The sequence below is a fragment of the Camponotus vicinus genome, unplaced genomic scaffold (genome assembly GCF_025532165.1).
Source record: "Camponotus vicinus isolate PSW18456_S1 unplaced genomic scaffold, iyCamVici1.0 SCAF_8, whole genome shotgun sequence".
Lineage (NCBI taxonomy): Eukaryota > Metazoa > Arthropoda > Insecta > Hymenoptera > Formicidae > Camponotus > Camponotus vicinus.
In genome coordinates this window covers 9259298-9282154 of record NW_028141980.1, presented here as the reverse complement: position 1 = coordinate 9282154, position 22857 = coordinate 9259298, and the positions used below count along the sequence as shown (strand labels likewise).

The 22857-nt window shown below is 41.9% G+C and overlaps 2 protein-coding genes across 8 annotated transcripts in view; one reads left to right on the top strand and one right to left on the bottom strand.

The window, feature by feature from the left end:
• Positions 1-22: 22 nt before the first annotated feature.
• Positions 23-2850, bottom strand: Mrpl50 (mitochondrial ribosomal protein L50). The gene is made up of 5 exons (XM_083107010.1): positions 2385-2850; positions 2125-2234; positions 555-757; positions 341-460; positions 23-238 (listed from the first exon to the last, which is right to left on the bottom strand). The coding sequence occupies exons 1-5, from the start codon at positions 2457-2459 to the stop codon at positions 105-107; spliced, it is 642 nt and encodes a 213-aa protein (XP_082963136.1). The 5' UTR covers positions 2460-2850; the 3' UTR covers positions 23-104.
• Positions 2021-22857, top strand: part of Skd (mediator complex subunit skuld) — a 30243-nt gene continuing 9406 nt past the window's right edge. For 2 of the 7 annotated variants that reach the window (XM_083106987.1, XM_083106986.1), the window contains exons 1-6: positions 14435-14686; positions 16113-16461; positions 19300-19468; positions 19956-20101; positions 20210-20648; positions 21796-21945. In XM_083106987.1, coding sequence (XP_082963113.1) covers positions 14450-14686; positions 16113-16461; positions 19300-19468; positions 19956-20101; positions 20210-20648; positions 21796-21945 — 1490 coding nt within the window. In that variant the 5' untranslated portion in view covers positions 14435-14449. Of the gene's footprint in view, positions 2907-3424; positions 3479-14434; positions 14687-15039; positions 15719-16112; positions 16462-19299; positions 19469-19955; positions 20102-20209; positions 20649-21795; positions 21946-22857 lie in introns of those variants that run through there. The other 5 variants (XM_083106989.1, XM_083106994.1, XM_083106991.1 and 2 more) reach the window with 5 other exon arrangements.

Genomic DNA, 22857 nt, shown 5'->3' with positions numbered 1-22857 from the left:
ATAGATAATTTAGGCAACTGGCTTTGTTTAACAAATTTATTATTCCCTAATGATACTTTTGAGATTATAATTATAATTATCTTTAATATCTGACAATAGATTAATTAGATCTTCATCTGCTCGTCCAACCATGGATTTTGTTGCTTATGTCCAGGATATTTCTTCTTATACTTGATACTGGTCACAAGGGTAGAACTTTTCGGAAAGGCCGTTCTGCCGTTGAATAATGTATCGGTATCTATAAGAAAAATATCGTCACTTAAATACTTATACATATATCATGTATAAAGTAGTTAATCTTTTACAGCAATATTTCTGCAATTTTTATAAGACATCTCACCTGGATGGAATCGATGATACTCCTGTTGGACGTGCAAGTTCTTTGGCAAATCTAGTCTGCCTAACGTTTCGTAAGGCGTCGTATTGTCCACCGATGTCGTATAAAATTGTTTCAAGTCCTCTATGTAACATTTATTATTATCAGTTTTATTAAATTCGTATTATTATCAGTATTATTAAATTTCAAAATACAATAAAAAAAGAACTTTACTAACTGATGCTCTCGATGGTATAAAGCAATGAATTTGGGATGGAATGCTTAAATTCTCCCTCGCAGGCGACAAATAACTTGAAACGAAGAACAGGATCTTCTAGTTTTGTGTCATCGTGCGTGGAAATGGCTTGTTTCTCGCAGATTTTGTTAATCCTGCCAACCACATCTTCGGGAGGCTCATAAGCATTCTGCGGCCTCAAAAATCTAAACAAATGGTATCTAATTGGTTTTTCTAATTTTTTAAAAATTATATAGATTATTATTTAATATATTATTTAAATAATTATATAGATATATTATTTAAAAAATTATATAGATTATATATTATTTAAATAATTGTATATGACGACGCGCGAAAAGTTTTCGATCATTTCCAATGTTAAATGATTCGAATTCCAATTGACATTAATCGTTCAATTCAAGATATTAAGTTTGCAACCACAAAAGATAAATCTTTTTTTCTCAAATCAGTAACATTGAGAAAATTTACAAGCTTGTTGAAATAAAAAAATGTCGAAGAGGGGATAGGATAGGAAAAATACTTGTATTATTAATATGTATTTAAAATATCTGTTTATTCATTTCTCGCTCTCTATGAGCGTCTCCGATTTCATGAGCACGTCAATTGGTGTAATCTTGCGCGGTTATTATCACGATGAGACTCGCGTGGAACTTTTCGCGCAGTCCGGAAAAGATTGCTCTCGCGAACGAAAAATTCAACGCGATGAGGGACAAAAGAATCAGACGCGGGACGCGATGACAGGAGGGAGGAGATCGATGTCCGCTGACCGTACGATGCTGCCACCATGCGTGTCGTTTCTCATCGAGCAGTGACGTATTTTTAGTGCGTCCAAGTGCCCCGCGGATGAAGGAGAAACTCGCAAAACTCTCGGTTTCGTTACTTTCATAAATACGCAAATAGCAATTAATTATCGTAAGCATCGCTTAATTTTCCAAGAAGGATATCGAGAAAAATATCGATTAACCGTGTGTTATAAATTAATGTATCAATTGGACATATTAATCGATCGATGTTAAAAACGAGAATTGTACGAGATACATCATCGGAAGTCGATCCCGAATAGGAATCGTTCCTTGCAAGCAAAAATGAAAGATTCCCTCTCCAATTCTCCTCGCTCGTGTTTTACGTTCCGTTTCGAAAGACATCGGTTGCGTCACGATTTTTGCTCGGTGAACAGCGACATGCGTGGCAGGAGGAGATCGCGTTACGAGAGGGCGAACGTAAACGCTATAAGCGGGCATCGATCAATCATAATAAATTATCGTCGCGAGATCGAGTTGAAAGTTTGGGGAGACGCGTTTTCTGATTTTTTCGCGGTCGCGCCTGGACGCTACGCGTCGAGATATAAATAAGAGGCGGGAGGGGGGAGGAGCGACGTACGGCCCTGCGGACCTGTCAGATTCGTCGGGCGATTGGTCGACGCGCGGAGGGAGTGGTGGCAGACGTAAGATGGCCGCGGTGCGGCCCCCGTTAGTCAGGCAGCGCCGCGACGTAACGCCAATTTAACCGTACATCTGCGACGCGAGAATCCGGACGCGATCGTGCTTACCCGCGAGCGGCCAAGGATTCCCCGACCGAGCCGATCGTCGTCTTCACCTTCGGCTTGAGGACCTTGCTCCTGTTGATCTTGTGCCGAACGATATCGCGACGCGCGGCCGTCTGGAAGAAGAAAAATGACGATGTCGTTAGCGGTGACGCGCGTACCGAGCGCACTCGTCCGCGAGTCGTCTCGTTCGTCTGGGTGCGCGTGATCCGCGAGTGGCGGGTGTGGGCTCGCGCGAGCGAGAGCGACGAGAGTTATTCACTGACCGTGTTAGCGACGAGTATAGCCGAGGTACTCCTAAAAGCGTTGGCGAACGAGCCATGCCTGATGAGCGCCGCCATCTTTTTCACGCTCGTCGTCGTCGTCGTCGCCGTCGCGGTGTCAGTGTCAGTGGTGGTAGCAGTGGTGGTGGTAGAAGCGGCAACAGCGGCAGCGGCAGCATCAGCAGCGACGGTAGCCGTCGACGGCAACTAGAACTGCGGCAGTGAGCTTTAGGGGGCGCACCCGGCGGCTGCGCTTGTTGTTTCCCATCGCCGCCCGCCGCCATTTTACGGTCGCCATTGAGAAGTGAAAACCCTCCTAAATGCACGGGTCGAGTGAATAAGCGCGGTGTGGCCCCGCCGTTCCGCGATTTCTCGTGTGACCGGGGAAATATCGGCGCCGAAGCTGCCGCTCGAGAGTGTTAGACTAATGCGTGTACGGCGTACAATGGAGAAGCCATGACGCATCCATCGCATCAAACCAACGGCGCCAGCCTGGAGGACTGCCACACGAATTTCTTCGCACTGGTGAGTGATCGTAAGCGCGCGCGCGATTCCAGCGCGGAAAAAGAGAGATATTCCACGAGCGGAGCGCGCCGATGGATTCTCGTCGACCTGACGCCCGACGCCTGACGTTTGACGCCTGGCCTGGCGCGACTCGGCTCGCGAGCGCTAGAGAACCAAGCCGAGCTCTCGGTGGCCGCCGGCATCGCGCCGTACGTCACACGACACACGGTGTCGCCGACGACGCGAGTACGAGCGACAGCGAGAACGCGACCACCGTTCGCGCTCCGAACGTTAACCTATATTCGCGACCGTGTATCGCATTATGTGGCGAGTGTGCCTCGTACCGTTCATCATTGTCGACGTCAATGTCAACGTCGCCGCCGTCATCGTCATCGCCGTCCTCGTCGTCGTCGTCGTCGTCGTAGTAATTGTCGCTGTCGCTCGTGCTGGTGTTGTGTATTGCCAGATACACTTCCCCCTCTTTCCACGCCGTGGCCTCATGCGTGCGTGTGTACATACGTCAGTGAGATTTCAAGTTTTGTTGTGTCGAGCCAATGTCACGCTTGATTCACGTCAGACCCCGAAGTCTTACGGTACGCCGTACGAGACGGAGAAAAAGAGAGTCGACGAGCGAACGAGCGAGAAAGACAGAGAGAGAGAGAGAGAGAGAGAGAGCGAGTGGGAGGTGCGAGGCAGGCAAGGAGGACGAGAAGTGACCGCGAGAGGAGAGCGGAGAGAGGGCGAGAACGCAGACAGGCACGCTGTGTCTCTCTCTCCTTCTCCCTCTCTCTCGTCTTTGGCGTAATATCGGGTTTGTGTCTCCGCGCGAAGCGAAAGATAGGTTCTCGGTAGCCGCGGATATTTTCGATACAGAGTCCGGAAAATTCCCCGAGAAAATTCATAAAGTCGTTCGCTCCGCGTTCCCGCCTCTCGCGGACTTTTTTTCGCGGGAGGAAGAAGAGACGGAGGAGGAGATTGGAGGCGGCGACAGCGACGGCGCGAGATTGTGTCTGTCGCGTAACATTCCTTTCGCCTCGGCGACTTGTCGCGAAGGAAACAGCGTCTCGCCGGCCGCCCGTTGGAATGAAAAACTGCGTCAGACGATGTGTTTGTTTCCCCGATGGCGTGATTTTTTATGACCGAGGTCGCCGGAATTTCTCAAAAAATTGAGCGAAATTATTTCCTCAAGCTTATTTCCGAAGCGCACTCGCGTCTACGTATTACGTATCTACCTGCCCGGTGCGAGAAAGAAGCTCTCTCTCTCTCTCTCTCTCTCTCTCTCTCGATTCTCGTCTCTTCTGTTTCTCGCGCTCCGTTCCACTCTACGTGCGCTCGCGCTCGTGTGTGCGCGCGCGCGCACTCGTGCGTGCCGACACACGTACGTACACAGGTACGCACGCACTCTCGACACAAGCTAACGGCGACGAGGCGGACGCACTTTTCTGCCGCTCGTGTTGCATCTCTCGCGTTCCCACAGAGTACGGTTAAACGTCACTGCGAACGGATGACGCGCCTTCCTTCTCTCGAAGCGGCTTCAAGGTGTTATAGTTACGTTGTGACGAGAGAGAAAATCGAAACCTCGTTCATGTATTTAATGCATGTTAATGAATTGCAAAGGATTTTACAAAAATATCGACGATAAAAGTATACATATATATGAATCGAAGCGTAGATTTTTTTTAACAATAGATTTAAACATTTCTCCGAAAGACTGAATATTCTTTTCACATTCGTTTCGATTATTTATTTTTCCGTAGTCTGTGCCAATTTATATATATATATAAAATCACAATTGAGGTAAAGGACATGGGAATATTAATGTTAATTTCCAAATGGAGATAAAGATAAATTGATGGTCAACATTTTTACTCAAAATTTTGTAAATTCAAATTAGAAAGAACATTAAAAATGACAATGTATGAAAAGTAAAAGAATAATTACATCGTAAATAATTGATATATTTATACATACAAAAATTGATAGACATTAGAGAAATAAAAAATAAAAACGAAAAAGGAGCAAATTTTAAATAACTAGGATACTATAAGTTTTTAATAACGAAACGCGATTCTCGATTAAGATTAGCTTAATTTTAATAACCGCGAGGAACGGATAATAAATATTGCGTAAATATAGTGAATGAAAAGTGGAGAATCGGAAATTTTTTTTATACCGAGATTAATTTATAAATTTTTATAGAAACAATTTGAAACAGTTTGAAAACTTACGCACGTTTTGATCGGTAGCGAGCGAAAAATGATTGCAAAGTACTTTTCCAAAAAATGCAGTTGCGTCACACATTAGTATAACCTGGCGTTCCTCGGTCGCGAGATTGCACTGTACGAGACAGACGCGTGCTTCAATTTTTCTCGCACGGAGCGCAGTCCGATAAAACGCCTCATTTATCGCCAGTTAAGAGCATTTATCGAGCGAGACCACTACGTTGAAGAAATCGGTTCGATTCTTTTTGCGCATCATCGGCGAATCGTGCGAATAACATGTCTTCTTAGTTACAGTCGATGTTTACAGTACGGTTGGTGCATAGTCTGAAATTAACGATATTGTATAAACATTCTCGACGACTCTCTCTTTCTCTCTTTCTCTCGTCTTTTAGATAAACACATTTTTTGAAGGAAGAAATACGCGTTTATTCCCGTATTTAGCGTTTGTGACATAAATTTTTACAAAGAACTGTTAATTTAATGCAGATAAACGGCTGGAATTATTTTAAACAGCGCACGTTTCATCGGATTCCGACAAAGCGGCGAGCTTTTTTCGGAGCTTTATGAAAAGCACGCCGCGAGCTAATTCGGCACTCCCTCGGCACAAAGCAGCCAATATAGTTCACATAGTTTTATTCGATTAAACGCGATAATGTATAAGTCCACGCACAATCTATCAAAGCCGTTTGATCGCAATACTTGACATCCCTGTTATGTTCTTTATAACGGCACGATGAGTATATATATATATCAGAAGTTAATACGATTTAATTAGATGCCAGTCGCAAGTAATGACACGAATAATTAATTACGCTTATAAAGAGAAAAACGTTATGAGCTTTTCGCTAGAAACGGATAAATTGTGAATTTAGCAATCGTATATGTACATCTGTTTAGCTTAACATGAAATATCTATAATCGTGTCTTTTTGCAACACAGTCTTTTACTGATAATGAATTCACATCGATAGATTTTTCGAGGAAATTAATTCGCTTGACATTCCCAGAATTCAAGCGCGATCGGTTATATCCTGCTCACCTAATTAATATTTACCAAATATCAGAAATCTGTTTGCATAAAGTCGCACTTTTCAGTATTTGGACATAATTTGTCCCAAATTTGTCGATAATTTGTTCCAAACTTATTAACGCTCCATGAAAAATGGAAAGTAAACGTTTGCATCTTGCACACGTTGCGTTTAATTATCATAATTAATTGTATTTATTAATATAAACATTTTTTCAAGTTTTTAAAGTAGATAAAATACTATTGAAACATTTTTTACTCCTATGTGCAATCTCCAATAAGCATAAATAATAGAAGCAATAAGATGTATTTTTATCGATGACTGAAAAATTTAAATTTCAAGTTGATCAGCTCACTTCTTTGAAATTCAACATTTTTTCGTAATAATATACAAGTAATTTGACGCGCAAGATATTGTCTCTTTTTTTTCGAGTAAAGCTTGCATAAGGATCAGGATTGTCCCAGGTTCAGGTCGAGCCCGACAACGCGAAACATGTAATGATCCATTGGTCTTAATTAAAACGACGTGTAACGCGTTGATGTACATACAACTTACAAGCCCCGCACCGACAGGAAAGAACTACAAAGAAATCGCTCGCGGCGGTTTTTTGTGCCTACGGTCCCGTGTATTCGCGAGTAAAACTCGAGCGGTATGGCACGTAAGAATAATACTCTCACACAGTGGTACTCAATTACGAGACAGCGACGCTCATTGACGAGAAACGCGGGTCAATATCGCGCACTTGATCGAATTAAACCAGCGACGAGATAATAATATGTATGCCAGATAATGACACGGTTTTGATTAGCGTACTCTGCCGAGAATTTTCGCCAGATTTGTGATATGCGCGATTAAAGCATCGATAAAACGGGGTTTCGATTTTAGCGCATTTTCATTGTCAGCGAAAATAAAAACGCATTGCGTAGTTATTTACGCGGAACGCTTCACTGGTCGATTAATCAAAGTAAAATTTCTCATCGTTGAAGCTTCTTTTGGTCCAATCGACATCCTTGACATAGCTGCGGTCGCTTTTTGCAATAACACAAGGTAACGTCGGCTCGAAAGGTGCAATTTAATGGTTGCATATATGGGGAGTCGGTTCATCCATTCTCTTCTTCTTCTTCTTCAACTCGCAGCAACTCCCAGAAGCAATTGTGCTGCGATTACATTTTGCGCTATAGTGAAAATCAACCGATCGACTTCTTTATTCAATAGCAGATAGGTAGTATCAAATGGCAGAAGAGATTCTGAAAATTTCAGACCGCATAATTATATTCTAGTTGCGTCAATCAAAAGTGATTATTTAAATGTGTCATGCTAATTCATTGACCGCTTGACACGCATTTTCAGTCAATAGATTAATACTTATCGATGTATATGGTTGCATTTCTTAATTTACCACCTAGATATCAAGTATTTCTTTATTCTTCTAAATTATTCTTTAAATTTTTTATTTAAAATTATTAATTTATTAGATAAATTAGTTCCAGAGAAACAATGGCATGATATTAATACAACCAACATTTAAATTTAAAATTATTTCAAATTTTATTTAAAAATTTTTTTACATTTTCATCCTCGAGTTTATGACGCGAAAAAAAAGTTTTTCAAAGAGAAATTTTACGGAAAGAGATGCCTGTTCAAAAGTAGTCCATTATTTTAATTTGCGTCTAATATTTGTATTCATATTTTTATTATAATCGCGGAATGAATTTATCGATCTATAACTCGTACATATACAGGGTGTTTCTTAATAAGTTTTTCATATAAACATTAAAAAGTTCTAATAAAAAATTGAATAGGGGTTGCTAGTTTCATCCCCTTGTAACAATACGGCAGGCTGAAAAAATATTAATAAATAACCTTTTTACTAGTAGAAAATATCCACACCTAATTTCATTTCTTTAACTTGTTCCAAGTTTGAGAAAAAAATAAAAATCTAATTTTTATCCCCATTTTTGGAGGAGAATAACCACAGGGAGGGATGTAGGAGTATATGTATATTCGAAAACCCTCCTTAATTTTCGACAAAGAATCATGTCCTAAAATTTTTCGTACTTAAGAAACATCCTGTATATAATTGGAAATTACGCAAGGTGATATAGCAGAGAAAAAAAATGTTATTAATTTTCAAATCCGCGAGCTTCTCAAGAGCAAATCGTCTCGTGCAGACAAAATTTTTCTCTATCTTTTCTTTTTTTTTACGTGGTATTACTCGATTTCCGTTTCGCTAATAAAGATCACCCTGTATATTCCGTGTCGTGTTTTTCGCGCCGGTTTGGGAACCGCTGGGCAACTTTACGCAGCCACGTCGTAGCGTTCCAGTGACTCCCCGCGTTCGCCAGGCGTAGGTACGTCAGGCACGCGGCGTCTCCTCGCGGCACCGACCAAGTCAGTCGGCTAGATTATGCTGAAACTGGTGCTCTCCGGCAGGAGAGAGACAGTAGGGGAAGCCGCGGATCGGAGGGGAGGGGGTCCCCCGCCCAGTCTAGGTGAAAGCCTTGCACCGACTCTTGCGAGGACGCGAGTTACAACTATAGAAGAGCCTCGAAACCTCGAGTCGAGTTTCGCTTTGCCTTTACGTGTGTCGTTTTTCCTCGTACTTTTGTCACTAAAATATACATTGTTTTATTTATCGATAGAATTTAAATTCTCTACAGCGAAAAGTAGTACAATTGAAGAGCATAGAATTTGAAAAAGATGCGAAACACAAAATGAGAGAAAATATTTCACTTGATTAATAAGAACGATATTTACAATATTAAATAACATCTATTGAAAAATTTAAGATAAAATTGCAAGAAATATTTAGACAATTTTTATTCGTCATTTTTATCTCGAAATTAAAAAGTTTTATCATTTTTCGTCAGCTTTTCTAATAAGATTACAAAACGCGATCGATTTGCAACCGTTCCATCTGGCTCACATCGGATGTCCGGATGCGTTGCTTTTATTCACAAGTGACTTGCCGTATTGACATTACCGTATTTAGAAATGCTCGATCATCTCGTGTCCAATACACACTCACGTAAAGATGTATTTTAAGAAGGTTCTTTATATATACCGCACACTTTGACTCGCCGATTGTTGTCCGTGATCATTGTACGTGATTATTGAAACATCAATGAATTAATCGCTCAAATCGGACCAAGTTCCGTCGTTATCGCTACAAATCTCGCCTCACCTCGCGTATAACGATATTACTCGCGTCTCGTGTCTGTCGACAGTCTCCAATATAAAAATTATCAATATCACAATCGGGGATTTCTTCGCTCGACACAAATTTAGGTCAAATTTCATTAACAATAATTAATCGTTTTAGAGCAAAACATAACGAGAGGAAAAAGACAAAGAGGAAACTCACGGAAAAATATCGAGCGACTGCGAGTCTATGAATTGGAGTGAAAAAGAGGCCGAATCCGAGAAAGAGTCCGCCGCGAGAGATGAAAGGCGGCGATTCCGTTACTATGCGTACGGTTTCCGAGGAAAATATACCGGCGGGGCCGGTGGAATCGACCGAGGTGCCGCGCAGCTCGGGGCACAAAGGCGATTGTCGAGGCGAATTTTAAACTATCTAAACCGCGATTTGAGCGACGCGGGGGGATAGGGAGGGGGGGAGGGACACGCGACGCGCGGGGGAAGCCCTCTTCGGCGGCCCCTTGGCCGATTCCCCCGCTGAGACAACGGCCAGAATCGTCGGTTGCTCGCTCATCTCAGGTTCGAAACTCGGTCTGTCTCGGCCTCTCCTCCTGCTGCATCCTTGCTCCTTTCCTTCGAAATCCCTGCGGCATAAAAATAGAACGCGCGCGAGGATATCGTGACCGATTAGGAAGCGAACGGTATACAGGGTGTCCTTCGCTAAGCGTGATTCTTTTAAAAATCTCTTTCGAATTTTTTTATTCGAATATATTATACACATTAATGAGATTTACATTAAATTTTCCTTTCCACTTTCTTGTCAATCTTTCATTTATAGCTAAGGGTATAAAATTTACACAAGAATATTTCATCGAGGATTTGCAAACGTTCGAAACGCTCTGTAGACCATAGAATTCTTTAACACCATAACTCGTTGCAATGTTTTAGCAATTTTAAGATATTCCGATTTCATAAACAGTTTGTAAACAAGTCTGTTAGCACTTATAAAGCGTATACATTATTGACGTATTCGTTACGTAGCCACATGCATATACATGCGTTTTACGTGAATGTCGCGTGAATGTAGTGCTTCCAAGTTACATTGATAAATTGTTATAATAAATATTAATAATGCTTGGTATATACGCACTTTAAATACGAAACACAAGATCGGAGTGTTGCTATGTACCGCCAAGTGGCGAAATCTGGGCAAGATTATTGCGTTACGACTATTACATTCGCATCCACGTCTCGCCCACATTTCGCAAATTATAGATATTTTACTTTTCGTAGCGAAAGGAGTTTTGCGTGTTTCCGAGTCCTCGCGAAGCATGTGTGTCTATTTTTCGAAAAGAAAGCTGCGGTTAGCGGCCCGATCTTCAAGGTGAGGCATTCAAGCATCTTTCGTAGCGGTGCTCGTACATGAAAGAACAATATGGAATAAAAGCTGACATTACTAATGACGCACGATGCATAATGTAGTCTTTTGCGGCGAATACTCTGCGGTTTTACGGGATAAACGGAGTGAATTTCGAGTTAGTCGTAACCAGTTTACTCATATGGAATGGAAATTTACAATGACCGCGTATGTAGAAAATACGCAGGTCTATCGAAAATATGGACGTGCATCGTGAAAAAGATATATAATCTTTTCAATTCTACGCTCGTGAAAATGCATTTGAAAGTAATTTTATGAAATTACTTTTATTTTTAAATATTTTATGAATATAGAATTCTGTCTCATATTTCATTTTTTTTATACTAGTCTTAAATATTTTATGAATATGGAATTTTGTCTTATATTTCATTTTTTTATACAACAAAGATACTAAATTTATAATTATTTCCCTAATTTCGAAATTCAGCAACTGAAGAGAAAGATTGGAATACTTGTACAAAATTCAACGAAAGAAAAATTAAAAAATCTCTAACCATCGTATCAGACCCGAATAATCGCGACTATAACGAGATCCATTGTTACAGCATCGATGATTTGCTTTCTCTCGATCGAACGGATCATCGGCTGCTTAACCTCTCCCCGTTCGTTCCGAATCTCACTAGTTTAGTTTTACTTCTATTAGTTAGCGATCGATTCGTTTCTTTCGTCTAATAATCGTTACGCTTCACCGTACCTAATAATCGCGTCATCATACTTGGAAATGTCAGTGCATCTTGCTCTCGTAACGTCATCTCTGGAAAACTTAATACAGTTTATCTAATCTCTCGTACAATGGAATAACTTGTAAGTGAGAACTCGAAACTCGTTTCTCAATTTTTAAAACCTTGTCCCGGTCCCGGTCCTGTATAATAATAGCCGATTTTCGATTTCTTCTTCGGGAAGCTCTTTCGCGGAAGACGAGTAGACGAGATACGTTATATAAAGCTTCGCGCATAAAAAGAGGCGCGAGGTTGTACGTTTGCGTACGTGGTAAAAGAGCCTTTGCCCCGCGGAAACTCGCTCGTCGTGGAACGTTAGATCTCAGCGGTTGGTTGTTGAATCGCAGCATCGGCGATAGTCTTGGCCAAGCACCTCCGCGCTTCTCACGCGGGTAACACCCAACGCATTTTCAATGTTAACGCGGTGTTCTTTTATTTCCGCGCGCCCTATGCCGCTATTGGAACAATACCAATTCCAATATACTCGAGCGTGGAATAGAAATTTAATTCGAGAGAGATATATCCGAGGAGAGTTTCTCCATCTTCCATCAGCTGCTTCTCGTCGAGGGAAAATCGAGTCGAAAGAATCGAAGGACTTTCTAGACGAAAGGCACACGATGTCGTCACGGGACACCCTGTATAGAAACGGAACGTCAAGTTGTGCAGGAATCTACCGCGGCAGGCAGGCAGGCTCGCTAAGGCGGTTGTGGTAGCGAGAATCCGTGAATCTACTTTCGAGCGAGCGGCTCGCTCGCGAGGAGAATTCTGCCTCGTTACGCACACGCACGCGACGTAATGTTCGTGCGGCTTTAACGGCGGCGGGCGTAAGGAGGGCAGTAACAGAAATGGGAACCTATAGCAGGCGGAGGAATGCTCTCCGAGTACCGTAAATACGTTGCAGCGCAATAAAAATAGAACGCGGGATACCCCACATCGATGATATGTCATATTGAGAGATATTTTCGTCGCGAGACTCTCTCCGACCCCGTCCACGCGCGTCTCCCCGCGTAGCGTACCCCGCGCGCCTACCTTTTTCTCCGCTCCGTGCTTTATCATTGCCGATAATGATACCTGTTAATTTTCCGCTCGGGCGGAATTGCGGTCTGCGTGTGGTATCGCGCAATAAATTGCCATGTTACACGCATAAATTACATACGATCGTCTTTGCAACATTCACAGACTCCTTCGTATTAATAATTAACTCTTTTTTTTTTTCTTAATAGACGTTTCGATATAAACTACATTTTAAATAACAATATCATTTTATCTCGCACGATGTCCAGAGATTTACAAGTGTCTCATACTTGAGATTGTTTACAGATTCCAAGTGTTTTGCATACTTATCATATGCGACCATTGAAACGTATCCACCGAACTATGAAATTATCACAATACGCAGTCGTGTCTAGAATGCGAATCTCGCGCGACATGTTGACCATCGGTCGGATCTCCCCGTGGACGCGCGAGAAAAAGGTATAGGGGAGTGGAGGAGAGAGCACAGGAGAATCGAGAGAGGAAGAGGAGGAGGAGGAGGCTGTTCGAAGGTAGAGGAGCAGAGAGAGAGAGAGGCACAGTGGCGCGCGTGGACGGATGGTTCGAGGGGATATGGGGGTTCCCCGAGTCGAGTCGAACGCGAGCCCACGCGGGCGGCCTTGCACGTCGCCTTGCTTGTATTGATCAGCGGGCTTGACAGCCCCGTAGCGTTACGGCGGGCGCCTTCGGTATTCTCTCTCTCTCTCTCTTTCTCGTCGGTCGGTGCGCGAATATTTTGTCTCACCACCGTACCGTGGTGGCACACAACACACACACACACATGTATACCGCGTCGGTGTGTAACAGGCGCCACTACGCGGGCGACGTCCCTACCTTCCGACGATGTGCGATATGCCGTGCTCGTCCTCTCCGCGGAAGGCGCGGAGCGTATCGACCGATCGTTACGCTTCCACGAGACTCGGCCGCCACGTACCACGCACTCTCGAGAAAGAGATGCTCTCTCGCCACGAGGGGACAACGAGCGGTAACCGCGTAATTGTCCGAGATTCCCGTCTCCTCGCGACGACGCGGTCGCGTCGATGAACGATGGCTATTGATAATTCAGCTCGTTAAAAAAAAAATTGAATCGTGACACGAGAGTAGTTTGCTACGATATTTATGCGTCGTCGTCTTGAGACATACGAGAAAATAACGCGAAAATCTTTTGATCGGAGCTACCCTGGCCCAGTCACTGACAGGCGCAATCGTCTCCAAAGGCGATGCCCCCGATTTTCGGAGGAAATTCCTATCGATCGGTCGCCACGTTTCGACGAAACTTAACACATCCGCTACCATAAAATGCCACCGAAAATGTATGACCGGGTCAATGCAGAGAGCGCTCCTCTCTTTATTTCATCGAATAATCGACGTATGCTATTTTATCAAGTTAGTATATTGAAAAAAAAAATAGATTGCTGATTACATTAAAATAAAAATGACAAAAAGACTACAAGAGCCCTCTAAATAAATCTATTCAAATAACTACTTTGAAATAAATTGTAAAAGTATCGTAAGAAGCATTGCGTAAAGACTCTTTACGCGTACCCTATTTTACTGAAATCTGCGCTCTTGTAACGTCAAATTCTCTCGACGTTAACGCTCGCATTACGATCCCCGAAGATGCCAAGATCTTATTACCTGCCTGTGCGGTGGCTGTATACACATTTGAATCGTTCCGATTATGTCAGCTGGTTCTCTGACGTAAGAAGACGCCTGGCACCGATTGGACCGCCGGCGCGCGCCCACTCCGCGACCATGTGCGCGTGCGCGCGGTCGCGTCTCTCGTCAAAGCGGTCCGAGCCCTCGAGTGCATCGGCAATGGCGTCGCACGATATATCCCACGTTCATTTTCCAGAATGTACGTGATTACCATAAAAGTAGACATTTTTTTTTTTACTGTATATATTACGCGTAACATGGAAATTGCAACGAGACGAAATCATTTTCAAAGATTATGCCGCGCGATCGACAAATTTTTTTATACACGAATGAGGAAGAGAAGAGGACGTATACGTATTCGTGCGTGTCTAGGAAATACGTTTGTCGCCGCTCTCGTCATCAATCGGGAGTTTACGCGCGCGCGCGCGCGCATCTCGGAACGAGGCGCGAAATGCGTCGCGCACGCGTGCGTACGATCGACTCTACGGACGCGCGTCGATGATTCGCCGTTGACCGCGCGACGAGACCTAATCTCGAGGGACAACGGCGGAAAGCGCGCGAATCAGGTACGATGAAGATACCAAATCGGGGTGAATGGACTCCCTCTTCTCTCTCTCTCTCTCTCCCTCCCTCTCGTTAACGGAGATAAGGCGATTTTCCGTCAATGCGATGCGATAAATACGTGCGAATCGGGATCGCGGCTTTGACCTTATACGTTGCGATCGATTCTGTTAACGCATGTTATTTTTAGTACGGAAAAAATCTCGGTGTGTTTTGCCGACAGCTATATCTTTCATCATATTATATTACGAATTATGAATAGAGAAAGTAAACGAGACCTTTCTTTCTCTAATGTTAAAGCGAAGAGAGTGAGAGTCTGAATGCGAATTGGAAATGTGAATCTGGAATGGCAATTATTTCAACTATTTATCATTTTATACGCCAATATTTCGCTCTATTTTGGTCTTTCTTTGTACAAGCCTAAACTGAAGAAATGAAGACATCAATAAATAAGAAAAAAGAACATAAATAAGAAGAAAGAACAAAATTGATTTTCGAAAGAAAAATAACAGATGCGTAGGAAGAAAAGTGAATGGTCATCTCGAAATATAAATCTATGTCGGAGAGAAAGTTGTTGAAGCGGTTACACGTTATCCCAATCTCGAAGGAATTTTACTTAGAAAATGTACAATCCTGCGAGAGAGAAATTTTGTTTTTCGCTCTAGAATGTCCCTATTTTTACTATGAAATATCGATTAAAGTCGAGTGATTTAATGTCAACGGGATATTGAACATTTTATAAGGTCAAGTCGCTTTTAATATAGGATCGAAATGTGTGGACAGATGGGTTGGAAGCATCTTAGGTGGAACACTTTGAATTAATCAATCGAGCAATTAGCCCCTGCGCATGCCTAATTATTTGCTGAAACCATCGCAATACAATAATATATATGCGATAACGTATGTTTGAATAAATTAACGACTTGTCATATCGCGTGACAAATAGAAACACTACCGTAAGGTCAAGGACCGACCCGATGTTGCTTTCTCGACGATCAAGAACCGCGCGAGTACGCTACATATGTGTATTTTACTGGGTAATACATGTTTTGCCGTTCAAAGGATAATTTATTACCTTGCGATTTAACATCTTCGTTCGCGTTCTAAAGCTACCGACTGGTCACGGTCAATGTTACCTTTTGTTCCATCATAAATATTTTTTACATTCATATTTCGCTTGATAATTTCCACAAATTTATCGGAACCGATGCACGGGAAATCTAGAAAACTAGATCTCGCGAATAGAATAGATGAACAGAATTCCGGGATTTTTTAATCAGCAATTCATTGAAACCATCTACAGCGATATCGCTCCTTTTCTCTAATTATTATTAATAATATAATATTATAAATAAATATACATATATGGTTCCATCGATACATTTGTGATTCTTGTAGGCGAAATCGCTAATATTCCTCTTTATCTTTCAGACATCCCTCTGCGGTATAAAATGGAGAAAACTCGTGTGGGGAGAAGTGGCAGGTGGGTTCGGGGGCACCCCCCTCGAGGATCCGGTGTTGTCGAGCTTCTCGCGATGTTTAGCTGGTGACATTCTGTGCGTATGGCGACGAGTGGCCGCCACGCCGGCCACTGCCGGCCCGGCGGCCGCTGCCAACGCCGCCGCTTCGGCGCCCGGGGCTGGCATCTTCGACCTGGGCATCGCGCCCTCGCCCGCGCCCCCGCCGCTCTCCCTCACCGCCGCCAAGGAGCTCTGGATCTTCTGGTACGGCGAGGAACCCGATCTCTCCGGTCTGGTATCGCCGGAGCTCATCGCTTGCGGTGAGTATAATGTATCCTCCGCCTTGCCCCCGGAAACGCGTTTCGCCTCATCGAGGACTTCCGGAAGTCGAGCCTAGGGACGGCTTATAAAAACTATCTCGCTAGATGACGCACGGTAATTTATTTTATATTATTTTTACTTTCTATTTATAATATTTTATTTTATATAATTCAAGTTTTTTTGTAGATTTTTATCACTCATTCTTATCGCATAAGTACGTTATCGTGCCTTAAAGCGGCAGATTTTGTAGAGGAAAATTGATAGTCGATCGAAAGCGTGAAAACGATCGAATCTTCGTTCTTCGCAGAGGGGAAGAGGAGACGACAAAAAAATTCTTGGTAGTCTAAATTCGTAATAATCAAGCGCGATATACGGTATACCATCTACGTAGGACTTGGAAGTAGCAATTACGCGGTGTTTATACGCCGTTGTATGTACAGTGCTTTACCTAACGCCAGCAAGGAAACCGTGACTAAGCTAACTTTTATTACGTACTTTCCAAGAGGAAGTTTCGACACGTAAGAGACACGAAGGGACTACGTTGCATTAGCGGATTTGCAAATGCGCTCTTGACGGACATTACATACGTGTGCATATAAAAAATACATGTATAAAGTATCCTTTTCGATCGGAAACAACGGTATTAAAGCTGCGGAGAAAAAGAGGAATACGATTAAAAGTGAAACTCGCTTAGTTCTTAGATTACCGCGATAATCACTGGCATATATAAACGCGGTATCTCGTGAATCATACATAAAATTATCACTCGCAACTGAAGTTATTTCTTCCTTTAGACGTTAAACAATTCATTTTCATTATACGCGTAACACGAGCTGTTCCTCGAATATATCATAAATGTTCGTTTTAAAGTTATCTTGAACATATCATTAAATTATAAAATCCTTTCGATATATTTATACCGTTTCGAGATGAAAAATGGAGCCGAGTGACGTACGTGAAGACGTCTGCGTAGCCGATAAACACGCGAAAAAACTTGAGCAATAAACGAAGCGATTAATCAGAGATTGATTTAAACGAAGCAGTCGACAGATTAATCAATCACAATTCAACATTCTCAAAAACAGAATGCTGATTAAATTACGGATTAAATTACTCTGCTTAAATCTTTTTTTTTTGCACACGTTGCGACTCTTAGCGCGCTCCGGTTCTTACGACTCGAGTACTCTAGTGTCCCGATCGACGATGACCTCTTCCCACCGTGTGCTTTTGCTCGAAAAGGTTGCATTGTGTGCAGCGGTAACGCCGTGCAACGGACCAACGTTCGAGCCGCGCCGGACCAGAGGTCCCGGCGGCGTTTCTCGACACGGGGTCGCTGAACCATGCACTTGTCTGCAACTCGTTGCAGCGCGCAACGTATAGATCCACTATGTTGTGTGCATCGCGCGGCGCGCCGCGCGCTGCGCCGCGTCGGAGTGCACCAATTGCGAAACGACGACTAACCGGCCGAACCGTTAAGATTAAAAACGTATAGCATCGCGACCGGGGTCGACGGCTCGCTCTCGTAGAATCAAAGCCGCCGATCGTTGGCGATGTCTCGCACAGGTTTCAAATAAGCTGTCGCGCGTCGTGCGCTCGTGTGCGCGTCTCTCCCCGCTCTTATCGGATAACGATTTTTTTTTCGCGAGGGGAGAATATTATTAGTTTATAATCCAATCGAGAGAATATAGGATTGAAGACGCAACTGCGTCGTGTCTCCTTTATCCCCTGTAAGAGGCGCAGAATAATTGATATTAGAGTAGACATCAAAATTACGCGTGAAACGATGATCCCTCGATGAGGGAAAATAATATTGCGTTTTGTCCTCGAGAATAACGTGTTCCATCGTCACGCGCGATAAGGATGTTTCTCGGATGAATGTTCGGATTTTGGGAGACGCGGGCTGTGCAACGAGACCACCGCGGCTAGTGGTCCATGAGAGATGCAACTCCCTCAGGCTCCGGTCATATCGATCGACGGAACACGTGTTCTCTCCTACCCAGTGATTCTCAACAGCACGGTACGCGTTGCTGTGCAACGCGCGTGATTGTAAAAGACCATCGACCAAGTCGGGTCCGTGAAATTTCTCACGTTGAACGAAAAATTTCGCGTTTAATTTTGCGTTAAATTACTTCTGCATATCGTTCTATACGTAATTTGAGAAAAAAAATACGCGGGCATCTTTCGAGAAAAATAAATTTTTCGACACGTACATTTTTTACCGGAACAATATAACGAAATACTGGCTGTTCGCAGGCGCAAACTCTCGCAGAGCCGTATTTCTCTGCGTTTCGAGGCGGTCGCGTGAGAATAAAATCAGGGGAAAGCTAGCCCGAGCGAGACGCGGGATTCTAGAACTTTTCAGTTTTCTCGGTCAACTTCTCCTCTGCCTTCCGCGAAACGCTCACCGGTCGGTCGACGGGATTCGCTGCGATTTTATACGCGAATCGCGCATTACTTTCACGCTAAATTTCGCCATTATTTGGATACCTGGCGCGCGTGCCACGATAGTTGGACGAATATATTAACCGGACCGGATTTTATTTACTCTATCGTGTAGAGACCCTCCGTGATAATTAAATAGTAGGTATGGTCGCCGCGCGGAAATATACGTTTGCAACGTTGAAAGGAGACATCCCGTTTCTTCCCGCTTAATTAGAGCAGCAGCAACAGCGTAACCGTTATTTCCGCGTATTTTTAGAAATCGATCGTCCGTACGAAGCGCGCATTAGAATACTCTAGTTCCTTTACATTGTTCGTCATACATGGTACAAAGAGCAGTAACGTTATACCTGAATCTTGATTTTTTTTTACAATCTTACCATTTATTGTCGTTACAGAAAGTGAACAGGGTTCTTGGGAAAGCGGATTGTCGTACGAATGCCGGTCACTTCTTTTCAAGGCTCTGCATAACTTGATCGAACGGTGTTTGCTATCCCGTGACTTCGTTCGTTTAGGAAAGTGGTTTGTGCAACCTTATAATGGCTACGAGAAACACCGTTGCAGCAGGTACGTTTGCTCAACATCTTTATAGTATTTTGACAAATATTAAGAAATTATATTTTACATACTTATTATTTTGGAGATATATATTCCTTTATATAAGGGTAAAAACGTACAAGATATACACTTGGTGTATATACATCTTATATTCTTACATGCCTTATTGAATGAAACTAACTGCATCGTGATATACTTGGAACGTATGCATCCTATGTAGATATTCGTGCGTCATAACTCATTGTCAGACTTGTGTCTGATAATTCTATAAGTGTTTAACATACGAGAGATTTAAAGACGCAAAATCAAAATAACAAAATATTCGATAGAAAGAAACATATTTCTGATATTTGAACAATACAATCACGAATATCTAGATAGAATATAGGACCCATAGGTTCCGAATATTGCTTTATCGCTCGATACACATATGACGTCGAGTATAAAAAAATTCCGAAACGCTGAAAGTCTTTATATGTATTGATTACTCTTACAGCAGCCACCTGTCGTTCTCGTTTGCATTCTTTGTCCACGGAGAAAGTACTGTGTGCGCAAGTGTGGACGTTAGGCAGCATCCTGCGGTGCGACATCTTACAAAGACATGTCTACAACGTACCCAAACCTCTCAATCCGGTGTTAAAGGTAAGTGTCGTTTGCTACGCAGAGAAAAAGATCCATTCATGTAGTGTTGGTATAATTAAAATGTTAATTCATCATCGGTGTATTAATGTTTCTTTTTATTTTCCATAGTGATCCTAGCCCCTTATGGATTGGCGGGCACATTAACGGGTCAAGTGAGTCGTATGGATAGTCAACTTCTCGAAGAATGGAAACATTTCTATCCGATCAGTACCGGCAGTAACCCAGAGACCGGGCTTCCGCCCCTCGTGGAGGTCCTCGTCGGTGGCGTGCGCATGCGTTATCCTTCTTGTTACGTCCTGGTTACGGATATGGATGATACGCCACCCGAAACTCCTCTCTCACCACCGAGCAGTCCCGTCGCTTGCGAACGACCCCTCTTAACGCAACAAGAACTGAGCGCAGCTACCGAATTGCCGGAACGCGTGTGGGCAGAATGTACTTTGAGTTCGCCAGTGTCCGCTTCCAAAACAGAATCTTCCACGGAACCTGAAACCTGGACGTTTGTGGAACCGACGCAAAAGTCTTCCTGTACCTGTTCATGTTCGAAGTGAGCTACATTTTCAATTTTGATTATATTGCATCGTGTGAAAGACATTGTCTTTATATTCCTATTCCTTAGATTTCGATATTACATCGTAAAAATTAATTGTTTACTATGTCCACGTTAATAGGATAATTATATTAGATTTTTTTCATTATTTGGACACAGCAATGTAACCTAAAGCCAATTACAATTTTTTAAAAAGCATAATGAACGTAATAGTAAACATTTAATTTTTGCTACATATATTGTGTTAGTTGAATAATAGTAATACTTGCCATTATAGCCATATATTATTAGTTTTTGTTTGCATGTTATAGCACAGAGTATAAAATGTAGAATATCCAAATTGTTATAGACTAGAGAGTAGTGAGTGATGCTGTTATAATGTGTGCATGGAAATTTAGGTTTTGAAGATGACTCAAATGCAATTATTCTTAGTGATCAGCTTAATGCATTTATTATTATAAAGCTATACACACACGCATACACATGAGCCTGGATAAATTTCTCATTTATAATTTTAAAGCAACAGTTCAGACACAAATAATAAATATTTGTCACACAATAACATGATACAAAATATTATGATACTATTATGCGTTGCATTTGAGCTTCTATAAAAAAATGGATTGTTTAGGATCAAAACTTATTGAGTACCAATATCAGTATAATTTCAATTAAGTTAAAGGGCTCTGAAGTATTTAAATGAAAAAATTAGCTGCAATTTCTAATCGCCGCGTACATATTTTTTTATATGTTTCAATTAGGAGAGGGACTAATTTAAAATGTCAGATTATAAAAATATATTTCTAGTTAATAATTGTTTCTTGATAATTTCAACTTGTGATTGTTTCACTAATATTTAAGGAATCGGTAAATCAATCAATTACACAACTTTAAATAACAAGGATATTAAAAGTGTGTACAAGTTATAACTTATTTTATCTCTTAACTTATCTTTGAATCTTCACTTTAAATATATATTTGAAGAAATCATTTGTTATTTCTGAAATGCCATTTTAGGGTAGTCTCTCTTATACATGATTTTATGAAATTAATAATCATTGCTTCAGAACTCTATAAAGTGAAATAAAGAATAAAGAAGATACGTTCACAAAAAGAAACAAGATGTTAAATACATCGGTTGCAGGTATACGACCCCCGGGGGTTGGAAGAGCCTGGCCTCCTCTCAGATTCAGAGGGAGAGGGTAGATAAAGGTGGACGGAGGGTCGTACCGTTTCACCGACGCTCTACCACTCAATGGGACACTTGTCCCTCTGTCCCTGCTAATGCCCCCAGGTGGGTAATTTCTGTGGGTCCCGAGATATAAAGAAAGAGAAAGAGAATCATCTTCGTCATTTCTTCTCTTATGTTAGTCACTGCAATAACGCCAGTTTTACATATGATCATAATGATCCCACATGCAGATTCATCGCTTTCGGCAGCTCCATCATATGAATTCGTCCAAATAACTCAACCCGATGCACGATATAACTCATTAATCTGATTTCATCAATCACTGTTCTGCAAAGTGTGTAAAGCATGCGTCTTAACAACGATCGTATCGCGCGTTAAAAAAGACAAATAGCAGACTAATATTTTCACACTTGAAACTATAAAACTGTGCAAATTTCGTCTCATCAAGTATCTAAAACTTATTATGTGGGTAAATGGGATCTTATAATATTATATTAATATTTTATACATTCCATGATAAAAGGCTCTATCAATTTTTCACGTATACTCTAATGCGATGTATATATTTAGTAAGTACAAATATGTTTGACGTGCCAATGAATAGATATATAGCAAATTTATACAAAGAATGTGTATTTTCTTAATAATTATTTATATAAATTTTATTATTTACATATTACTTTCCTAAAAAGCTAAAACAAGGGACAAAACTTTCACATGTTAATGAACTTTCACATGTGATTTGTCGACCCAAGTGTTTTCATGCGCATGATTCAGTAGATAGTATCTAAGTTTTACATATGATCGGTAGTGCATTTCTCTTTCATTCATTTATTTTACTTATATTATACATATAACACACATAGCAAATTGTCTTTGCTTTGCACGTGACCAATATGCCTCTAGCATTTATCTCATTTTAGGTTTTTATTTTTGCTCCATCTGTAACACATATATCTGTAACATGTATATCTGTAATAAGCTTTTATTCATACTAATGCACGTCTTAAATTC